General features: G+C 42.5%; 1 protein-coding gene and 1 gene segment (V, D, J or C); both read left to right on the top strand.

The window, feature by feature from the left end:
* Positions 1-17,705: 17,705 nt before the first annotated feature.
* Positions 17,706-18,543, top strand: LOC308628045 (immunoglobulin kappa variable 3-15-like). The segment is given in 2 exons: positions 17,706-17,754; positions 18,203-18,543.
* Positions 18,544-19,151: 608 nt separating this feature from the next.
* Positions 19,152-19,682, top strand: LOC308628043 (histone H2A.V-like; the record flags this gene model as incomplete). The annotated part of the gene is made up of 1 exon (XM_081254592.1): positions 19,152-19,682. Exon 1 carries the CDS (start codon positions 19,194-19,196, stop codon positions 19,680-19,682), a length of 489 nt encoding a protein of 162 aa, XP_081110718.1. The 5' UTR covers positions 19,152-19,193.
* Positions 19,683-22,952: the final 3,270 nt, after the last annotated feature.

The following is a 22,952-nucleotide window of genomic DNA, read 5'->3' as shown; positions in this document are numbered from 1 at the left end:
AATTACCTGGTCTTTGTTCAGGACTGTGACAAGGGAAGTAGGGATGGTGTAGGTAATGTCTAGAGGCCTCTTTGCACTTCGCAGATGTCAGGTTCATTATTGTGACTGTACAATTTTGCTGTATAGGTGAAAAGGACAGACAATGAGAGTAAAACAAACTAGCATTTTAGATAAAATAAATAAGAAATTGGAAATGATAAAAATGGCTGCTAATATTTTCATGGAACTTGGTACTTTTTTTCATGATTTTAGGATCCAGTGGGGACATTGTGATGACCCAGACTCCACTCTCCCTGTCTGTCATCTCTGGAGGGACGGCCTCCATCTCCTGCAAGTCTAGTCAGAGCCTCGTACACAGTAATGGAAACACCTATCTGAATTGGTTGCAACAGAAGCCAGGCCAGTCTCCACAACTCCTGATCTATAAGGTTTCTAACCGTAACTCTGGGGTCTCAGACAGATTCAGTGGCAGTGGGTCAGGGACAGATTTCACACTTACAATCAGCAGGGTGGAGGCTGAGGACGCTGCAGTTTATTACTGTCAGCAAGGTAAAGAGGATCCTCCCACAGTGGTACAGCCCTGAACACAAACCTCCCTGCCCCGGGCTGCTCAGCTGCCCCAAGCACACCTTCTCTGGGGAACTCACAGCAGGTTCTCTGCGTCTGTATAAGAGGAAGATGTTGGAGATCTCAGGGGAATAGTTTGAAGCTGAGGGCTCTGGACCATGAGTGTCTCGGCTACACCTCAGGCACCACATGTTAAGGCATCATCAGCTGCACGGCCTGGTCCTGGCAGAAGCAGCAGGGAAAGGTAGGGGGTCCTGTGTCCTGTAGCAACCAGTTATGTGAAAGGGAGGCTGAGGGAAAGGTCAACCTCATCCTCTCTGCCTTGTCTATGTTTGTCAATTTAAGGCATCCAGTCCAATAATCAGACAAAGGACACTAATACGTGGCAACAAAAGTTTAACACATTTGCAAATGCATAGTCTGGGGTATATTTTCCTCAGGATAATTTTTGGTCACATTGGTAAATTGGTATTTTCCCTCTTTTTCAACTTCCTACTTCTTTATACTTAGATGACCTCCTCCTCTGACATGTTCCAGAAAGTATTCTACACAAGCTGTCCTCAGGGAGACTATGAATGAGAATAATCGGTAAAAATGTTTAATCTTTGAATATTTAAATAGGCTCTTTGAAATTCACAGAAAATAAAAGATCTCAATGCCAAAAGATTTTTTTTTTTGGCCTCTTTTACTTTTTCTGAGTGAAAAGGCTTGCAATTTCAAATGTGGGCTTTGAATATAAACAGCAAAAAATGAATAATGGAGGACATCAAGTTTACTGCATGTGCAACAGGAAAAACCTAGATATGACATGTTTCTTTTTACTCCCAATTTGAAAACAATATTAAGAATATTTAACCGAAATAGTATTTTAGATATGACAAATTTGGTAGTATATTGTCATAAGAAAACTTTTCAAACAATGAATATGTTCACTATTTTCACATGACATAGTTATTAACTGAAAATAAACATGAAAACATGTATTTTAGTTGGAAATGTACATAAAATGTATGCATTGCATAGATTTCATTTACAGTAGTGCCCCAAATGAAATCTGACCGAATCAGGGGTCCTGTCATTTAAGTGTCAGAACACAGGGTGATAGAATTACAAGGATGAATGGATGAACAAAACAACATGATCTTAATTCTCGTTAAGAAAAGGAAGTATTTTACAGTTGATTGTCTACTCTAAGATAATGGACTCCATGGCAAGTGTAGTGAAAATCCCAATGTGTCAATTGCATTAGGTTTCAAGGTGTATGGGAAAATATATATAGAAATAAGCAGACAGGAGCCTTCAAACTGAGGAATTTAAGACTCAATAAATTATTTGAAAATACTAGTTCATCACTGAGTTGAAAGAGCTTGTGGAATGCGCTGGGAGAAAAAGGAAGCAAAAGTAGGAAGAGGAGGACTTAAACTTTTCCGCAGTCATCTGATGCCTCATGAGACTGATAACACCCAGAGTTTCCAAGCTCAGAGAGGAGATAAAACCAAGACCAGTGCCAAGGTGGTGAGATAAGTAAAGGAATCCTACAGAACACGAATACCCCAAATGACTAGATTCTCAAAATGAAATGATCTCAAAAACTGAAAGGGGAATGTGGGGGGAATGAGTGTCTGGATTTTTCCTGTGGCTTCCAGTGCCCCTCAGTTCCCATGTGCAGACATATTTGTCTCAGTGTCACGATATGTGGCCGAAAACTATGACTTCCTGAGCAGCAGAGCTAATTACCTGGGCAAAATAGTAAATAGTTTGATTGCCTATCAGTCTGTTGACATATATTACCACGTACTGATACAGCTTTAGAATATCCTACAGAATCTTCAGGTAGACATATACTTCTGGGAATAAGAAACTTTGTTACAGCAAGGCCCCAAATTGTATGACAGGAAGCAGGCATTTCCCAAATTGGTCATTGTGTGTAAGGATTAAAGAGCTTGCTATAAATTTCACCCTTGGATCAAACCTATTCGTTCCTGCTATCATGGTCACTTTTTCAAAATATACAGAATATCTTAATGGAGAGTTTCCTAAGTCTACAAGATTTCACACCTAAGCAGCCTCCTTTGTGTAATATTGTGTTTGGTAGGATTAATGGATGCTATGATCAGATGTCTATTGTTATACGACTTTTTTCACAAAGTAAGTTCCTTGATCCAATGGCTTCTCCTATGGGCAAACCACAGGCTCTGTGAATCCGTAGATAGTAACAGCAACTGAGGCTCTGTGGGTAGGGAAGGCTAATCTCTATCCAGATTGCAATTAATCCCAGGAGCAATGCATCAAAACTTCTCAAGGAGGAGTTGATATGGGGTACAAAATACCACCATGTGGGTGCTGGTATCGATGCCTAATGCTGGGAACACTGATATCCAAAGATTACAATATGAGATCTACACTCAGTGTATGAGATCTACACTGCTGTGGGGCATCTGCACAGCCTCCACCCATGTCACCAGGGCTGCTCTATTCATGGACACGCAGAGGAAATACTGTAGTAGTTGTGACAAAGTCTGGGGCTAGTTAATCTGCTCAGGTATGTAAGAATCTTCTGGTGCTTGGTTGTTTGGAGTCTTCTGTGTGGTAGATGTTCTGTGGTAGATGTTCTGCAGATTTTTTTTTTTTTTTTTTTTTTTTGCGGTACGCGAGCCTCTCACTGCTGTGGCCTCTCCCGTTGTGGAGCACAGGCTCTGGATGTGCAGGCTCAGTGGCCATGGCTCACGGGCCCAGCTGCTCCACGGCATGTGGGATCTTCCCGGACCGGGGCACGAACCCGCATCCCCTGCATCGGCAGGCGGACTCTCAACCACTGCGCCACCAGGGAAGCCCTACATGACTCTTTTTGAATTATGGTTTTTTCAGGGTATATGCCCAGTAGTGGGATTGCTGGGTCATATGGTAGTTCTATTTGTAGTTTTTTAAGGAACCTCCATACTGTTCTCCATAGTGGCTGTACCAATTCACATTCCCAACGGCAGTGCAAATATCGAGGAATAAACCTACCTAAGGAGACAAAAGACCTGTATGCAGAAAATTATAAGACACTGATGAAAGAAATTAAAGATGATACAAATAGATGGAGAGATATACCATGTTCTTGGATTGGAAGAATCAACATTGCGAAAATGAGTATACTACCCAAAGCAATCTACAGATTCAATGCAATCCCTATCAAACTACCACTGGCATCTTTCACAGAACTAGAACAAAAAACTGCACAACTTGTATGGAAACACAAAAGACCTTGAATAGCCAAAGCAATCTTGAGAACAAAAAACGGAGCTGGAGGAATCAGGCTCCCTGACTTCAGACTATACTACAAAGCTACAGTAATCAAGACAGTATGGTACTGGCACAGAAACAGAAATATAGATCAATGGAACAGGATAGAAAGCCCAGAGATAAACCCACACACATATGGTCACCTTATCTTTGATAAAGGAGGCAAGAATATACAGTGGAGAAAAGCCAGCCTCTTCCATAAGTGGTGCTGGGAAAACTGGACAGCTACATGGAAAAGAATGAAATTAGAACACTCTGTAACATCATACACAAAAATAAGCTCAAAATGGATTAAAGACCTAAATGTAAGGCCAGAAACTATCAAACTCTTAGAGGAAAACATAGGCAGAACACTCTATGATGTAAATCACAGCAAGATCCTTTTTGACCCACCTCCTAGAGAAATGGAAATAAAAACAAAAATAAACAAATGGGACCTAATGAAACTTCAAAGCTTTTGCACAGCAAAGGAAACCATAAACAAGACCAAAAGACAACCCTCAGAATGGGAGAAAATATTTTCAAATGAAGCAACTGACAAAGGATTAATCTCCAAAATTTACAAGCAGCTCATGCAGCTCAATAACAAAAAAAGAAACAACCCAATCCAAAAATGGGCAGAAGACCTAAATAGACATTTCTCCAAAGAAGATATACAGATTGCCAACAAACACGTGAAAGGATGCTCAACATCACTAATCACTAGATAAATGCAAATCAAAACTATAATGAGGTATCACCTCACACCAGTCAGAATGGCCATCATAAAACAATCTACAAACAATAAATGCTGAAGAGGGTATGGAGAAAAGGAAATCCTCTTGCACTGTTGGTGGGAATGTAAATTGATACAGCCACTATGGAGAACAGTATGGAAGTTCCTGAAAAAGCTAAAAATAGAACTACCATACGACCCAGCAATCCCACTACTGGGCATATACCCTGAGAAAACCATAATTCAAAAAGAGTCATGCATCACAATGTTCATTGCAGCACTATTTACAATAACCAGGACATGGAAGCAACCTAAGTGTCCATCGACAGATGAATGGATAAAGAAGACATGGCACATAAATACAATGGAATATTACTCCGCCATAAATAAAACATAAAATTGAGTTATTTGTAGTGAGGTGGATGGACCTAGAGTCTGTCATATAGGGTGAAGTTTGTTAGAAAGAGAAAAACAAATACCGTATGCTAATACATATATATGGAACCTAAAATAAATAAATAAATAAATAAATAAATAAATAAATAAATAAATATATATATATATATATATATATATATCTAGGTTCTGAAGAACCTAGGGGCAGGACAGGAATAAAGATGCAGACATAGAGAACAGACCTGAGGACACAGGAGGGGAAGGGTAAGCTGGGACAAAGTGAGAGCATGGCATTGACATATATACACTACCAAATGTAAAACAGATAGCTAGTGGGAAGCAGCCACTTAGCACAGGGAGATCAGCTCGGTGCTTTGTGACCACCTAGACTGGTGGAATAGGGAGGGTGGGAGGGAGATGCAAGAGGGAGGAGATATAGGGATATAGGTATATGTATAGCTGATTCACTTTGTTATAAAGCAGAAAGTAACACACCATTTTAAAGCAATTATACTCCAATAAAGGTGTTTTAAAAAAAAAAAACTCAGTCAATATTCTTTGAGACTCTGCATTGAAGATTTTATGAACTGCTGTATCACAAACTGCCGTTAGATGGCAGACATATGCTGAATAAACACAAGACATAATCCTGTTCTCAGAAATACTGAGAAGATTAGTGACACTGTACCATTTTCAACAGGAGCCCCTAAGGCTTGAATGGCTTCTGGCGTGATGGGGACACCTGGGGAGGGGCTGTCTTCTGCTGAGTGGTGGAGAAACCCTCCTATATGCTCTGTGCTCTGTGGCTGGAAGCCCTGCCTTGTCCCTCCCCTCTGTGATGGCTGTGTCCCCAGTGCTCATCTCTACCCTCTCTGAGCAGGACCCGCCTCAGGAAGAACCTCGGGAAAATGGGGATGCCAGCTTTTCTCCTCTTCCTCTTGCTGTTCTGACTCTGGTGAGGAAGGAGGACTCAGGCTTCATCCTCAGTTTCTTTGCACTGAACATGCACATGCCCTTGAAGAGGAAGTTGTTAGTCTGTTATTTTCTGAACAGAAATGCATCAAATGGAATGAGCTACCTACATGCCTCATTTTCATATTGGGGATGTCCATGTTTGCTCCCCCACTGCGATGACACTGGAGACACTGTGTGGACACCGTCTCCAGCCTTCCTCCCTGTGTCCCAGGAGAGATGTGCCCCATCACCTGCAGGGCCAGCCAGAGTATTCACAGCGTTATGGCCTGAACTCAGCAGAAAGTAGGACCAACTGCTGAGCTCCTGCACACTGACACTTACCCCTGGTCATGAGGCAGTGGATCTGCACAGACATCACTCTCATCACCAGCAGGAGAACTACCTTCAGGAGTCCCGGGACACTCCTCCTGTCATCACTCTGAGCCCAAGCCTAACCCAGCTTTCTCTCCTGGAGCTCCTAAGCTTTCTTGGGCCATCTCAGGGGAATAAGGCTGGGCCAATCCCCTCTCCTCCTGACCCTCGCTTCCCACCTCCTCTATGGGCACCTCCAGTGCATTTCACCTTGATCACTGAGTGAAGCACTTTGGTGTGTTCTGTCGACCTCCTACTCTGAATTCACTGATTTCAATGCATCTTTAGGTCATACACATGCCTCCTCATCTTGAGATTTGAGGCCCCTGTTCCTCACATATCCTGGCCCATTGTTATCCTGTAGTTCTAATTCCACTCCATGAATTCTTGTGGAGGAGTCGTTGTTGGCATGTTGAGGTTATTGAAAACCATAAAGTAAAATTCAAATACTCAGATGCTAGCAATAAGGGACAGGGGAAGACCTGGCCCATTGAGAACAAGAGTCCTGGCAGCCATGAGAAGCAATGAGCCCTGGGGCAGGGGGGACATCCCTCCTCACTCCGAGTCAGACCCAAGGCTGAGAACAGGCTTGAGTGTTCTCAAGTGGAGTGGTTTCGTCTGTGTGACTACACTTGCACCTGAGGTCACTTGTGCTGTTCTTAGGGAGGGAAGCCACCAGGGGAGGTTCTGCCTATGGGATGAGCTCTGGAAATAAATATTTCTCCTCTTGAGTTCCTGGCACACTACATACCTCCCCCAGTGCCTACAGCTTCACAGGGTCCCCCAGACCTCCCTCGGAACACTCAGAGTCCTCAGCAATGAGCAGATCCTGATAGCCCACCAGGAACATGGGTGTGGGGTCCTGGGCTTCATCACCATCAGGCTCTGTAGTGGGGAAGTGGCCATAGAGCAATGAACTCATTGTTGATTTGAAAGGTTCATGCTCATTTTTCAAAATATAAAATCATTTTTATGACCACCTAGAGGGGTGGGGATAGGGAGGGTGGGAGGGGGATGCAAGAGGGAGGGGATATGGGGATATATGTATATGTATAGCTGACTCACTTTGTTATACAGCAGAAACTAACACACCATTGTAAAGCAATTATACTCCAATGAAGATGTTAAAAATATATATATAAAATCAATTTTATAATGCAATTTAGGTTATGGTAATTTAGCAAAACAAGGGAAAACAAGAAATGTGTCACACTTATACCAATTTGAGGATGCTGATTTATGTTACAAATGTATGTAACTTTAACTTGTTTTAACAGTCTCTGCCAAAATAAACTTTATTTCCTATAACTTAAAATGTTTATATATGCTGAGAATATAAAACATAGGTAAAAGAAATTGAAGATGATTCAAAGAAATAGAAAGATATCCCATGCTCTTGGATTGGAAGAATTGACATTGTTAAAATGGCCATACCACCCAAAGCAATCTACAGATTTAATGCAATCTCTATCAAATTACCCATGACATTTTTCACAAAACTAGAACAAATAATCCTAAAATTTATATGGAACCACAAAACACCAAAATTACAAAGTAATCCTGAGGAAAAAGAACCTAGCTGGAGGCATAACCCTCCCAGACTTCAGACAATAGTACAAAGTTACAGTAATCAAAACAGCATAGTATTGGCACAAAAACAGACCAATGGAACAGACTAGAGAGCTCAGAAAAAAACCCACACACCTACTGTCAATTAATCTTCAGCAAAGGAAGCAAGAATATTCAATGGAGAAAAGATAGTTTGCTCAGCAAGTGGTGTTGGGAAAGTTGGACAGCTCATCTAAACCAATGAAGTTAGAACACTCCCTCACAAAGCGCACAAAAATAAATTCAAAATGACTTAAAGCCCTAAATATAAGACATGGCACCTTAAAACTCCTAGACGAGAACATAAGGAAAACATTCTCTGATGTAAATTGTAGCAGTAGTTTTTCAGATTAGTCTCTCTAGACAAAAGAAATAAAAGCAAAAGTAAACAAATGGGGCCTAACCAAACTTACAACTTTTGCACAGAAAGGAAACCATAAACAAAATGAAAACACTACCTACAGACTGGGAGAAAATATTTACAAACGATGTGACCAACAAGGGCTTAATTTCCAAATATACAAACAGTTCATACAACTCAATGTCAAAAAACTAACAGTGCAATGAAAAAACTGGCAGAAGACCAGAATAGACACTTCTCCAAAGAAGACATACAAATGGCCAACAGGCACATGATAAGATGCTCAACATTGTTAATTATTAGAGAAATACAAATCAAAACTACAAAGAGATATCACCTCATACCAGTCAAACTGACCATCATCAAAAAGTCTACAAATAGGAAGGAGCTTCAAGATGGTGGAAGACGTGGAGATCACCTCCCTCCCCACAAAAACATCACAAATACATCCACATGTGGAACAACTCCTACAGAACAGCTACTGAATGCTGGCAGAAGACCTCAGACCTCCCAAAAGGCAAGACACTCCCCACGTACATGGGTAGGGCAAAAGAAGAAAGAATAAACAGAGACAAAAGGATAGAGACGGGACCTGCACCAGTGGGAGGGCGCCGTGACGGAGGAAACGTTTCCACACACTAGAAGCCCCTTCACTGGTGGAGATGGCAGGCGGCGGAGGGGGGAAGCTTCAGAGCCACGGAGGAGAGCGCAGCCACAGGGGTGCGGAGGGCAAAGAGGAGAGATGCCCACACAGAGGATCGGTGCCGACGGGCACTCACCAGACCGAGAGGCTTGTCTGCTCCCCCGCCGAGGCGGGTGGGGCTGGGAGCTGAGGCTCGGGCTTCGGTCGGAGCACAGGGAGAGGACTGGGGTTGGCGGCGTGAACACAGCCTGAAGGGACAAGAGACTTTTTCTTGCCTCTTTGTTTCCTGGTGCCCGAGGAGAGGGGATTCAGAGCGCTGCTTAAAGGAGCTCCGGAGACGGGTGCGAGCCGCGGCTGAAAGCACGGACCCCACAGACGGGCATGAGATGCTAAGGCTGCTGCTGCCGCCACCAGCGGGTCTGTGTGCAAGCACAGGTCACTGTCCACACCTCCCCTCCCGGGAGCCTGTGCAGCCCGCCACTGCCGGGGTCCCGTGATCCAGGGACAACTTACCCGGGAGAGCGCACAGCGGCCTCAGGCTGGTGCAACGTCATGGTGGCCTCTGCGGCCGCAGGCTTGCCCCGCACTCCGTACCCCTCCCTTGCCCCGCACTCCGTACCCCTCCCTCCCCCCGGCCTGAGTGAGCCAGAGTCCCCGAAGCGGCTGATCCTTTAACCCCGTCCTGTCTGAGCGAAGAACAGACGCCCTCCGGCGACCTACACGCAGAGGCGGGGCCAAATCCAAAGCTGAACCCTGGGAGCTGTGTGAACAAAGAAGAGAAAGGGAAATCTCTCCCAGCAGCCTCAGGAGCAGCGGATTAAATCTCCACAATCAACTTGATGTACCCTGCATCTGTGAAATACCTGAATAGACAACGAATCATCCCAAATTGAGGAGGTGGACTTTGGGAGCAACAATATATATATATATATTTTTTCCCTTTTTCTCCTTTTGTGAGTGTGTATGTGTATGCTTCTGTGTGTGATTTTGTCTGTATAGCTCTGCTTTTACCATATGTCCTAGGGCTCTGTCTGTCCAGGGTTTTTGTTTGTTTGTTTGTTTGGTTTTCTTTTGTTTTTTTTTAGTATACTTTTTGGCGCTTGTTATCATCAGTGGATTTGTTTTTTGGTTTGGTTGCTCTCTTCCTTCTTTCCTTCTTCTTTTCTTTTATTACTTTTTAAAATTGTTTCTAATAATTATTTTTTATTTTAAAAACTTTATTTTATTTTATCTTCTTCTTTCTTTGTTTCTTTTTTTTTTTCTCCATTTTATTCTGAGCCATGCGGATGACAGGCTGTTGGTGCTCCAGCCAGGCGTCAGGGCTGTGCCTCTGAGGTGGAAGAGCCGAGTTCAGGACACGGGTCCACAAGAGACCTCCTGGCTCCACGTAATATCAAATGGCGAAAATCTGGCAGAGATCTCTATCTCAACACCAAGACCCAGGTCCACTCAACGACCAGCAAGCTACAGTGCTGGACACCCTATGCCAAACAACTAGCAAGACAGGAACACAACCCCACCCATTAGCAGACAGGCTGCATAAAATCATAATAAGGCCACAGACACCCCAAAACACACCACCAGATGTGGACCTGCCCACCAGAAAGACAAGATCCAGCCTCTTCCACCAGAACACAGGCACTAGTCCCCTCCACCAGGAAGCCTACACAACCCACTGAACCAACCTTAGCCACTGGGGGCAGATACCCAAAACAACGGGAACTATGAACCTGCAGGCTGCAAAAAGGAGACCCCCAAATACAGTAAGTTAAGCAAAATGAGAAGACAGAAAAACACACAGCAGATGAAGGAGCAAGATAAAAACCCACCAGACCTAACAAATGAAGAGGAAATAGGCAGTCCACCTGAAAAAGAATTCAGAATAATGATAGTAACGATGATCCAAAATCTTGGAAATAGAATAGACAAAATGCAAGAAACATTTAACAAGGACATAGAAGAACTAAAGAGCAAACAAACAATGATGAACAACACAATAAATGAAATTAAAAATTCTCTAGAAGAGATCAATAGCAGAATAACTGAGGCAGAAGAACAGATAAGTGACCTGGAAGATAAAATAGTGGAACTAACTACTGCAGAGCAGAATGAAGAAAAAAGAATGAAAAGAATTGAGGACAGTCTCAGAGACCTCTGGGACAACATTAAATGCACCACCATTTGAATTATAGGGGTCCCAGAAGAAGAAGAGAAAAAGAAAGGGACTGAGAAAATATTTGAAGGGATTATAGTTGAAAACTTCCCTATTATGGTAAAGGAAATAGTTAATCAAGTCCAGGAGGCACAGAGCGTCCCTTACAGGATAAATCCAAGGAGAAACATGACAAGACACATATTAATCAAACTATCAAAAATTAACTACAAAGAAAAAATGTTAAAAGCAGCAAGGGAAAAACAACAAATAACACACAAGGGAATCCCCATAAGGTTAACAGCTGATCTTTCAGCAGAAACTCTACAAGCCAGAAGGGATTAGCAGGACATATTTAAAGTCTTGAAGGGGAAAAAGCTACAAACAAGATTACTCTACCCAGCAAGGGTCTCATTCAGATTTGATGGAGAAATTAAAACCTTTACAGACGAGCAAAAGCTAAGAGAATTCAGCACCACCAAACGAGCTTTACAACAAATGCTAAAGGAACTACTCTAGGCAGGAAACACAAGAGAAGGAAAAGACCTAGAATAACGAACCCAAAACAATTAAGAAAATGGTAATAGGAACATACATACCTATCGATAATTACCTTAAATGTAAATGGATTAAATGCTCCACCCGAAAGACATAGACTGGCTGAATGGATACAAAATCAGACTCGTATATAGGCTGTCTACAAGAGAGCCACTTCAGACCTAGGGGCACATACAGACTGAAAGTGAGGGGATGGAAAAAGATATTCCATGCAAATGGAAACAAAAAGAAAGCTGGAGTAGCAATTCTCATATCAGGCAAAATAGACTTTAAAACAAAGACTGTTACAAGACACAAAGAAGGACACTACATAATGATCAAAGGATCAATCCAAGAAAAATATATAACAATTGTAAATATTTATGCACCCAACATAGGAGCACATCTATACAAAAGGCAAATACTAACAGCCATTAAAGGGGAAATCGACAGTAACACAATCATAGTAGGGGACTTTAACGCCCCACTTTCACCAATGGACAGATCATCCAAAATGAAAGTAAATAAGGAAACACAAGCTTTAAATGACACATTAAACAAGATGGACTTAATTAATATTTATAGGACATTCCATCCAAAAACAACAGAATACACTTTCTTCTCAAATGCTCATGGAACATTCTCCAGGCTAGATCATATCTTGCATCACCAATCAAGCCTCGGTAAATTTTAGAAAGTTGAAATCATATCAAGTATCTTTTCCGACCACAATGCTATGAGTCTAGATATCAATTACAGGAAAAATTCTGTAAAAATACAAATGCATGGAGGCTAAACAATACACTATTTTATAACCAAGAGATCACGGAAGAAATCAGAGGAAATCAAAAAATACCTAGAAACAAATGACAATGAAAACACGATGACCCAAAACTTATGGGATGCAGCAAAAGCAGTTCTAAGAGGGCAGTTTATAGCAACACAATCCTACCTTAAGAAACAAGAAACATCTCAAATAAACAACCTAATCTTACACCGAAAGCAATTAGAGAAAGAAGAACCAAAAAAACCCAAAGTTAGCAGAAGGAAATAATCATAAATATCAGATCAGAAATAAATGAAAAAGAAATGAAGGAAACAATAGCAAACATCAATAAAACTAAAATCTGGTTCTTTGAGAAGATAACAAAATTGATAAACCATTAGCCAGACTCATCAAGAAAAAAAGGGAGAAGACTCAAATCAATAGAATTAGAAATGAAAAAGGAGAAGTAACAACTGACACTGCAGAAATACAAAGGATCATGAGAGATTATTACAAGCAACTATTTGCCAATAAAATGGACAACCTGGAAGAAATGGACAAATTCTTAGAAATGCACAACCTTCCGAGACTGAACCAGGAAGAAATAGAAAATATAACCAGACCAATCACAAGCACTGAAATTGAAAGTGTGATTAAAAATCTTCCAACAAACAAAAGCCCAGGACCAGATGACCTCACAGGAGAATTCTCTGAAACATTTAGAGAAGAGCTAACACCTATGCTTCTCAAACTCTTCCAAAGTATAGCAGAGGGAGGAACACACCCAAACTCATTCTACGAGGCCACCATCACCCTGATACCAAAACCAGACAAAGATGTCACAAAGAAAGAAAGCTACAGGCCAATATCACTGATGAACATAGATGCAAAAATCCTCAACAGAATACTAGCAGACAGAACCCAACAGCACATTAAAAGGATCATACACACACAGCAGAAGAAACCATAAACAAGATGAAAAGACAACCCTCAGAATGGGAGAAAATATTTTCAAATGAAGCAACTGACAAAGGATTAATCTCCAAAATTTACAAGCAGCTCATGCAGCTCAATATCAAAAAAACAAACAACCCAATCCAAAAATGGGCAGAAGACCTAAATAGACATTTCTACAAGGAAGACATACAGATTGCCAACAAACACATGAAAGAATGCTCAACATCATTAATCATTAGAGAAATGCAAATCAAAACTACAATGAGATATCATCTCACACCAGTTAGAATGGCCATGATCAAAAATTCTAGAAACAATAAATGCTGGAGAGAGTGTGGAGAAAAGGGAACCCTCCTCTTGCACTGTTGTTGGGAATGTAAATTGATACAGCCACTATGGAGAACAGTATGGAGGTTCCTTAAAATACTAAAAATAGAACTACCATACGACCGAGCAATCCCACTACTGGGCATATACCCTCAAAAAGCCATAATTCAAAAAGAGTCATTTACCACAATGTTCATTGCAGCTCTATTTACAATAGCCAGGACATGGAGGCAACCTAAGTGTCCATCAACAGATGAACCGATAAAGGAGATGTGGCACATATATACAATGGAATATTACTCAGCCATAAAAAGAAACAAAATTTAGTTATTTGTAGTGAGGTGGATGGACCTAGAGTATGTCATTCAGAGTGAAGTAAGTCAGAACGAGAAAAACAAATACCATATGCTATCACATATATATGGAATCTAAAAAACAAAAAAAAATAGTCATGAAGAACCTAGGGGTAAGACGGGAATAAAGATGCAGACCTACTAGAGAATGGACTTGAGGATATGGGGAGGGGGAAGGGTAAGCTGGGACAAAGTGACAGAGTGGCATAGACATATATACACTAGCAAATGTAAATTAGATAGCTAGTGGGAAGCAGCCACATAGCACAGGGACATCAGCTCTGTGCTCTGTGACCACCTAGAGGGGTGGGATAGGGAGGGTGGGAGGGAGGGAGATGCAAGAGGGAGGAGATATGGGGATATGTATATGCATAACTGATTCACTTTGTTATAAAGCAGAAACTAACACACCATTGTAAAGCAATTATACTCCAATAAAGATGTTTTTAAAAAAAGTCTACAAATAATAACTTCTGGAGGGGGTGTGGAGAAAAGGGAACCCTCCTACACTGTCAATGGGAATGTAAATTGGTGCAACCACTATGGAAAATAGTATAAAGTTCCTTAAAATAAAAAATACAGTTACCATATGATCCAGCAATCACACTCCTGGGCATATATCCAGAAAAGACGAAAACTCTAATTTGAAAAGATACATGCACCCCAATGTTCACTGCAGCACTATTTATAATAGCCAAGACATGGAAGCATCCTAAGTGTCTATCAACAGATGAGTGGATAAAGATGATGTGAGATATATAGAGATAGATAGATATAGATATAGATATAGATGAAGGACTATTACTCAGCCATGAAAAAGAACAAAATATTGCCATTTGCAGCAACACGCATGGACCTAGAGATTATAATACTAAATGAAGTAAGTCAGAGAGATACAAATGTTATATGATGCCACTTGTATGTGGAAGCTAAAAAATGACACAAATGAAATTTGCAAAACAGAAACAGACTCACAGAAATAGAAAACAAACTAATGCTTACCAAAGGGGAAAGGGGTGGGGGAGAGATAAATTAAGACTATGGGATAAAGAGATACATGAGGATCTTAAAACAGGGAAATTATCCTGGATTATCTCTGGTTTACCCCTGCTGGTGAGTTCTTGTTCACTCAGGCTGGGGCTATTGACATTTGATAGGTCCTATAGATAAAAATATTGAAAACTTTAGCCCTTGCTTTCGAGGAAGACACTGCCTTTTGGGGAAGATGATCCCTTAGATATACAAATGATTACAGCATAACTGATTTAGGCTGTGGTTATAGGTAAAGACAAAAGGGACTGTAGTGGGAAAAGGGTGGAACACTGCACAAAAGAGACACTGCATGAGGAAAGTTTTTACAGAGGAAAAGGGATTTTCATGGGTATAAGATGGGGAAGAGTATTTCTTTTCCCGGGAAAGAGGTTGGGGCAGCGTCTCACTGCTGTTATGAAGTCTCACTTTAGGGATATCCCTTCCCTAGGGCATCACAGAAATATTCTTCACTCTTGCAAGGAAGCAAAGTAGAGGGAGGCCCTAGCCTTCTTTCCAAGAACCTCAGCACCTTCGAGGGTCAGACTGAGTTCTTTTTCTGATGTTTCTGTTTTCTAGACTATGACCTACTTTAGGGAAAGGCTGACTCAACTTTGGATGCTGAGGAGTTCCAAAATTTAAATGGTTGAGAATCTGTGTTTCCAGTGGGCATGCCATCTCTCACATGGGCAATGACCATGGCGGGGAGTGGGAATCAAGGAAGGGAATTTTTTTAATTAAAAAATGCAGTATATACATATATATATATATATATATATATATATATATATTCCATTTTATATATTATATATATAATATATAAAAGGAGGTGTGAAAGGAGGAAAACCTGCCATTTGCAACAACATGGATACACCTCGAGCACGTTATGCTCAATGAGGTAAGCCAAAAAGAGAAAGACAAGTACTAGATGATATCACTTATATGTGGCATCTAAAACAGTTAAACTTGTAAGAAATGGGTGATCAATGAGGAGTTTTCACCAGGCCACATGTACTTGTGCAAACCCAGCCTGCGCCCTCTGCTCCTGTCTCCCACAGAGCGCGTCCCATTTTCCTGCAGGGCAGTGAGGTTGCTTCCGTCACACCTAACACAGCACTCAGGTCCTGGTCCTGCCCCAACAGGATCAACATCAGGGTTGGGTATGGAGCTGATTTTCTGCTGACCGCTAGCAGGTCTGCCGCAGAGAAGGCCACTGAATCTGTCTGCAGCCTGATGCTGGCCCTCTCTGCTCCAAGGCTCTGGCACTTGCATGGACTATTCCACGGAGGTCAGGGTGACATCAGTGACCTGTCACCTCCATGACCACACGGGGCCACACAGAACTCCTCCCACTCTCAGACCCCAGGCTCATTTTTTCCCTTAAAGTCAAGCTCAACCGGCTGATTCCTTTCTTTGGTCATTAAAGATGCTTTTGTAGAATCAGCAAAAGTCCCTACCTACAGTGAGGAAAGAATATTCCAGTTCAAAATGCTTCCTTAAATTCCTGAGGATTCTACGTGCAGCAGTAATGGCATTGTTCAGCCTGCTTGTTTGCCCAGGTCTCATGTTCTCTGGGAACATGTAGTTCTAAAGTCCAAACAGTCAGAGTGACCACAGGACTGCGTCCTGTCCCTGGGGAACTGCCTACCACCTCATTTCCCTGCTGAGTTCGGTTCACCCCTTATGGTGACTGACAGGGTCCTCCTAAGGAAGGTTGCCAACAGACAGATAGACCCACAGAAAGAAAGAAGGGGACCAGACTAAACCAGAAAGGCAGGCATGCTCCATGAAGGTGCCAGAAGACTAAAGGAGATTCCTGACATTCCAGGAGGTCCTCACAAATCTCACTCCCGTAATCATCACTCAGTCCTGTCCATGAGAACCCCAGAGCTACAAACTTGTCCCAAAGACCTGAAAATAATACAGAGGACTTGATCTGAGACCCTGAGACTCCCCAACTTACAACACACGGGAAAGAACCCAAGGGCCCCACTGTGGTCCCTGAGGGCAGCAGAACATCATCCTTTCTCTGGAGACGTGGGCTGGACAGGCTACTGCATTGTTAGGTCAGCAACATATACCCATATTCTCTCTGCCAGTATGTGGCTTCCCACATTAACTTTTTCCTTCAGCAACAACTTAATTTTAATTGCCAGTCTTTGTTGGTAGTGGTTGTCTATATTTGGAAATACATTCTCTGTGATGAAGGCTGGCTGACTTGGCTTTCCTGTGATATCTTGATTGGCTGGTTTGGTCTTCAATCAAGGGTAAATTTGGAAACTGGTTAGAGCAGAAAGTAAAACAAGCCCCCATCTCTGTAAGAATAGAGCCTTGAGTGACCACTCTGCAGGCATCTGGCTGGCTCTGGAGTGACCTCTGTCCCAACCTCTGGAGAGGAGCCTGTGAAGGGGGCAGCCTCACTGGTACCGCTCAGTCCAGCCTAAGAGTCTTTGGGACCAGAGGCACCTCCCTCACCTCCAAGTCCTCCTGCAGCTGTAGGTGCAGTAAGCCTGCTGCCCTTAGAGGGCTCTAGAGAAGAGCTCTGGTCAGGCCATCAGACATGCAAATCAACTCCAAGGAAGCCTGTGTTTATTTAGTCCCAGGGCTCAGCCTCAAGTCCAAAGCAGTACTATCTCCCGCCCTTCGGTACAGAAGCAACGGATTCCAGGGACACTCCAAGATGAGCTCCCAGACCCAGCTCCTTTGTCTCCTGGTGATGGGTTTTCAGGGTAAGCATGTTTCCCACTGCAGATTCTGAGCTAGAACTTTAGCCCTTGACAAAGAGATCATGTGCTCCTAGGGGCTTTAGAAATTACAATGAGATATGTAGACTTGTTTTGACTTAATTCTTATTAGCATCCAAGGCAGAGTCCAAGGCTGACACTGAGGCAGAGGCACAAAGAACCTTGAACCTGTCCTCTTCCCCTGAGGACGATGGAGCCCTCTGACCATGCCCCCACCCCATGTCCACCCTCTCCTTAGAGGTGCACCGGGGACCCATTTAGACCAGAATGAATGGACTCATCCCTCAGCCCCCCAGAATGGGACTGTCCCATGTTCTGTCACTTTTCACAGCTTGCCCTTGTCCTGAGGACATATCAATAGCCACTTCGATGTGGATTCTGAGTCTTTGAGAAAAGTAACGCTTTGTTTTGCCTTGGTGGGGTGTCCTTACAGGCTGCTGGGGACAGATCACACTGACCCAGTCTCCAGAGACCCTGGCAGCATCTCAAGGAAGCTTTGTCTCCATAACATGTAAAAGCAGCGTGGAGGTAGGTACGTCCATGGCCTGGTACCAACAGAAACCCAAGGAGGCTCCCAGGCTGCTCATCTTTGGAGCTTCTGCCCGGGCCTCAGGAACCCCGTCCAGGTTCCAAGGAAGTGGCTCTGGCTTTGACTTCTCCCTCTCCATCCATGGCGTAGAAGCTGAAGATGTTGGGGTGTATTACTGTCAGCAGCACATCAGCCCGCCTCTCACAGTGACAGGCCCTCAAATAAAAATATCCTTTCTGGTCTAATGATGCCCACTTGGTGAAAAGACACCTGCTTCCTGCAAGAAGCCACAATGTGAGATGTAAAATGTCCATATTTTAGATGCCCATATTCTCAGAGTCTAAGTTTCTGTGCTGGGTGAAGCAGGGGCATGCTGAAGAGTTATTACCTCACATTTAAACTGGATCTACACAGGGGAAAAGGTGGAGGAGATTAGAGCCAAGCTGTGATCCAGACAGAAGCTTTAAATTGATTTTGTTGTTGTTATTTCCATTATCAACTGCAGCATAAAAGAATAGCCCCAAATCACAGCTTAGAAAAGCAACAGTTTATTATTTCTCGTGATTCTGTGGGCTGGCTGGGTGCTTTCTCTGCTGCTTTGCCAGGGGCTCACCCATGCTGCTGCAGTCAGCTGAAGGTCACCTGGGCTGAAAGGTCCAAGCTGTTCTCAGCCACAAGTGTGCCTATTGGTTCTGGTTGATGAGTGGGGAGTCTTGGTTTTTCCCTTAGGCACATGTAAGGGAAGTGGAGGTTGGTGAGAGACCTGCACCTCAGGTGCAGGCTCTAAACAGTGAATTGACTATAGAGAATTTTAAATTAATAATAATGCTCCGGCGGCGGTGGTGGTGGCGGCCGCGGTGGCTCGGCAGGACCGAGGGCGGGAGCGGCCAAGACCATGGCTGGAGGCAAAGCTGGAAAGGACAGTGGGAAGGCCAAGGCTAAGGCAGTGTCTCGCTCACAGAGAGCTGGGTTACAGTTTCCCGTGGGCCGTATCCACAGACATTTGAAGACTCGCCTCACAAGTCACGGAAGGGTCGGTGCCACTGCTGCAGTGTACAGTGCCGCAATTCTGGAGTTCCTCACTGCTGAGGTGCTGGAGCTGGCAGGTAATGCTTCCAAGGATCTCAAAGTTAAGCGGATCACTCCACGCCACTTGCAGCTTGCAATCCGTGGTGATGAAGAGTTGGATTCTCTTATCAAGGCTACCATAGCTGGGGATGGTGTGATCCCTCACATCCACAAGTCTCTGATTGGAAAGACAGAAGAAAACTGCTTAGAGAGTTGTTCTAACCAACCCTCTTCCTCCCGTCATTGTACTGTAACTGGGACAGAAGAAATAATGGGGATATGTGGACTTCTTAAACAGTTAAGTGGAAAAGCATAGACAATTACTGTAGACGTGAGAAAGAAACATTTGTGTGTTCTTAGACTCGAAGTTTGATAAAACTGTCTTTTCATGTGGCAACAGCTGTGTGTTGATTGGCTAGGTTTCTCCCATGTGTTTTATACAAAAATGGAATTGATAAACCTTTTTTTTTTTTTTTTTTTTTTTTTTTTTGCGGTACGTGGGCCTCTCATTGTTGTGGCCTCTCCCGTTGCGAAGCACAGGCTCCGGACGCGCAGGCTCAGCGGCCATGGCTCACGGGCCCAGCTGCTCTGCGGCATGTGGGATCTTCCCAGACCGGGGCATGAACCCGTGTCCCCTGCATCGGCAGGCGGACTCTCAACCACTGCACCACCAGGGAAGCCCTGATAAACCATTTAAAATAATAATAATAATAATTTGTCTCAAAACCGTTCTGTTTGTGCTGTGTTGAAAATATTTTGCTCATACTTCAAAATTTTTTAAATTTCAAATTGGTTGAATATTCAGAAAAATCTTAAAACAGAAATTGGGAACCTACTTCTATCATGATTGATACCATATTATATTGAATCTTGGCTGCTACCTGTTAGTAGCAGGCACCAACTATGTTACATACCACTAAAGAAAAAACTGCCAATTAAACCATAATATGCCATCAATTATGAGATGCATCCCAATTTCAGAGATGTTAGAGTATGAAAACATGGATTTAGAATTGAAGAGATAGGATAGTGGAATTATTTGAATTATTTAATGAGCACTTACTACGTGGCGAGCCTTGTGCTAAGCACTTTATTGATGAAGAAATTTTATTACCCCCATTTTAAAGATGTAGAACCTGAGGCTCACAGAAGTTAAATGGCTTGCCAGAAAACATTTATCTAATAGATAGAAAGGGGGAGAACTGGGATACAAACCTAGATTTGGCTGATTCCAGGGCCCACACCCTTACCTAGAATTGAAGTTAAGGTTATCAAAGTTGTCTGCTTTTGGCTTAAAATTCCAGCTTTTACTGATCTTATATTGATACGGTAACATTCAGTAATTTGTACGATATTTTAAAAATTATTTTTCTTTGTCAGTTTCTAAGTAACTTGTAAGATTTAAGTTAATGTATCAGTTAACGGTCCATTCAGAAAATTATATTTTTCTGGAAGTCTGGAAGTCTCCATTAAAAATGGAAATTCTTTAGTGTTTTATAATACAACAGTATCAAAACAAAACTCTCATTTTTAAAAACTTATTTTATTATGGAAATTTTCAAAAATAAAGAGAATAGTATAATGAAAAAATAATAATAATGCTACTTTTTATTATCACTGTGCACAGAAAATTCTGAACAATTCTCCTCCCCACAGGAAGGACCACTCCCACTCCCCTAGCCATCCTTGTTATGCCACTGGATGACCTTCTCACATGTCTGGTGGTCAGTGCCGGCTGTTTGCCCAGAGCCTCAGTTTTCCTCCATGTGACCTTTCATCCTCTAATAGGCTACATCTGCTTTCTTACATTCAAGAGGGGAGATGGAAGCTGCAACACTATTTGAGACCCACTATCCAAAACTGGCACAGGGTTCTTTTAACCACATTCTGTTTGTCAAAGTAAGACCCAAACCCAACTTGATTCAAGACTTGATGAAATAGACTGCAGTCTTGATTAGAGAAATGTGCAGCAATGTTTTTTCTGATCTACCATAACTGTCTGAGTTATAAATTTAAGGATGACAAAGAAGAATGGCTGCAATATTTATCAAGTGCTTATTATGTTCCATGAATTGAGCTAAGTCTTGGTATGAGAAGGATGTTTTATTCCCATCTTCCAGTAGAAAACGCGGTGGCAGAGAGAGGTTATAAAATGTGTTCAAGGTCATCCAGATAGTAAGGACGGATTCTAATCAGAAAATCTGATTCATAGAAGGGAGTGAGGATTATGAGAACACAGAAGGATTCTGTGTAGGTAGCTGATTGGAAAGATTAGGTGAGAGGCAAGGACACTGGTACTAGGCAAGGCTCCACATGTAACTTGCTGAGGACAGGGTTTGGGATCTCTTAATACTTTTTTTTTTTTTTTTACATCTTTGTTGGAGTATAATTGCTTTACAGTGGTGTGTTAGTTTCCACTGTGCAACAGCGAATCAGCTATATGATTACATATATCCCTATATCCCCTCCCTCTTGAGCCTTCCTCCCACCCTCCCTATCCCACCCCTCTAGGTGGTCACAAGCACTGAGTTGATCTCCCTGTGCTATGCAGCAGCTTCCCACTAGCCATCCATTTTACATTTGGTAGTATATATATGTCAATTCTACCCTCTCACTTCATCCCAGCTTCCCCTTCCCCTCCTGTGTCCTCAAGTCTGTTTTCTACGTCTGCGTCTTTATTCCTGCCCTGAGTCACTAGGTTCATCAGTACTCTTTTCTTTAGATTCCATATATATGCATTAGCATATGGTTCTTAATACCTTTTTGTACCTTCATTGACAGTTCTGAAGCTAATCAGTGTGACTAAGATGACATTTGATCACTTAGAACCAGAGGGAAAATGGGATATTTTATTTTATTAAGATGATGACAAAAACAAACAAACAACAACAAGAAAATAACATACAAGCAATAGAGAAAACACTAGACTAAGGCCTTTTGATCAGAGATTAAGACTCTTATTAGGGAGTAAACTTACCTTCTCCTTGCAGAAGACAGAGAAAACCAGGAAAGGAGATGTGAAACAAAGGTACAGTCTTGGTTACTCAAAGGAAACCTAAGAGGAAATGATGATTCTTTTTCCTGAGCGCCAACAGGCAGAAGGAATATTCTCATTCAAAAATAAATAATTAAGAGTGATTATAGGGCTTCCCTGGTGGCGCAGTGGTTGAGAGTCCGCCTGCCGATGCAGGGGAAGTGGGTTCATGCCCCGGTCTGGGAAGATCCCACATGCCGCGGAGCGGCTGGGCCCGTGAGCCATGGCCGCTGAGCCTGCGCATCCGGAGCCTGTGATCCTCAACGGGAGAGGCCACAGCAGTGAGAGGCCCGCTTACCGAAAAAAAAAAAAAAAAGAGTGATTATAGTTACAGCATACTCAACACAGTGTGCTGGGAATCCTGGAGCAAAGAGAAGTGGACAAATTATCCCAGATCTCCAATATATCCCAAATCTGACCACCTCTGATCACCTCCACCTTCACTGCCCATCCCGGTGCAAGCTTCCATCATCTTTTACCTGGACCAGGGCTACACCTTCCCCAAAGATCAACATGTCTATTCTCAAGTCAGCAGCCAGGGCAATCTTAAAA

The sequence above is a fragment of the Mesoplodon bidens genome (genome assembly GCF_964165515.1).
Source record: "Mesoplodon bidens genome assembly, chromosome: 14".
NCBI classification, from domain to species: domain Eukaryota; kingdom Metazoa; phylum Chordata; class Mammalia; order Artiodactyla; family Ziphiidae; genus Mesoplodon; species Mesoplodon bidens.
Note: the sequence above shows the minus strand (reverse complement) of the source record. Positions and strands in the feature narration are given on the sequence as shown.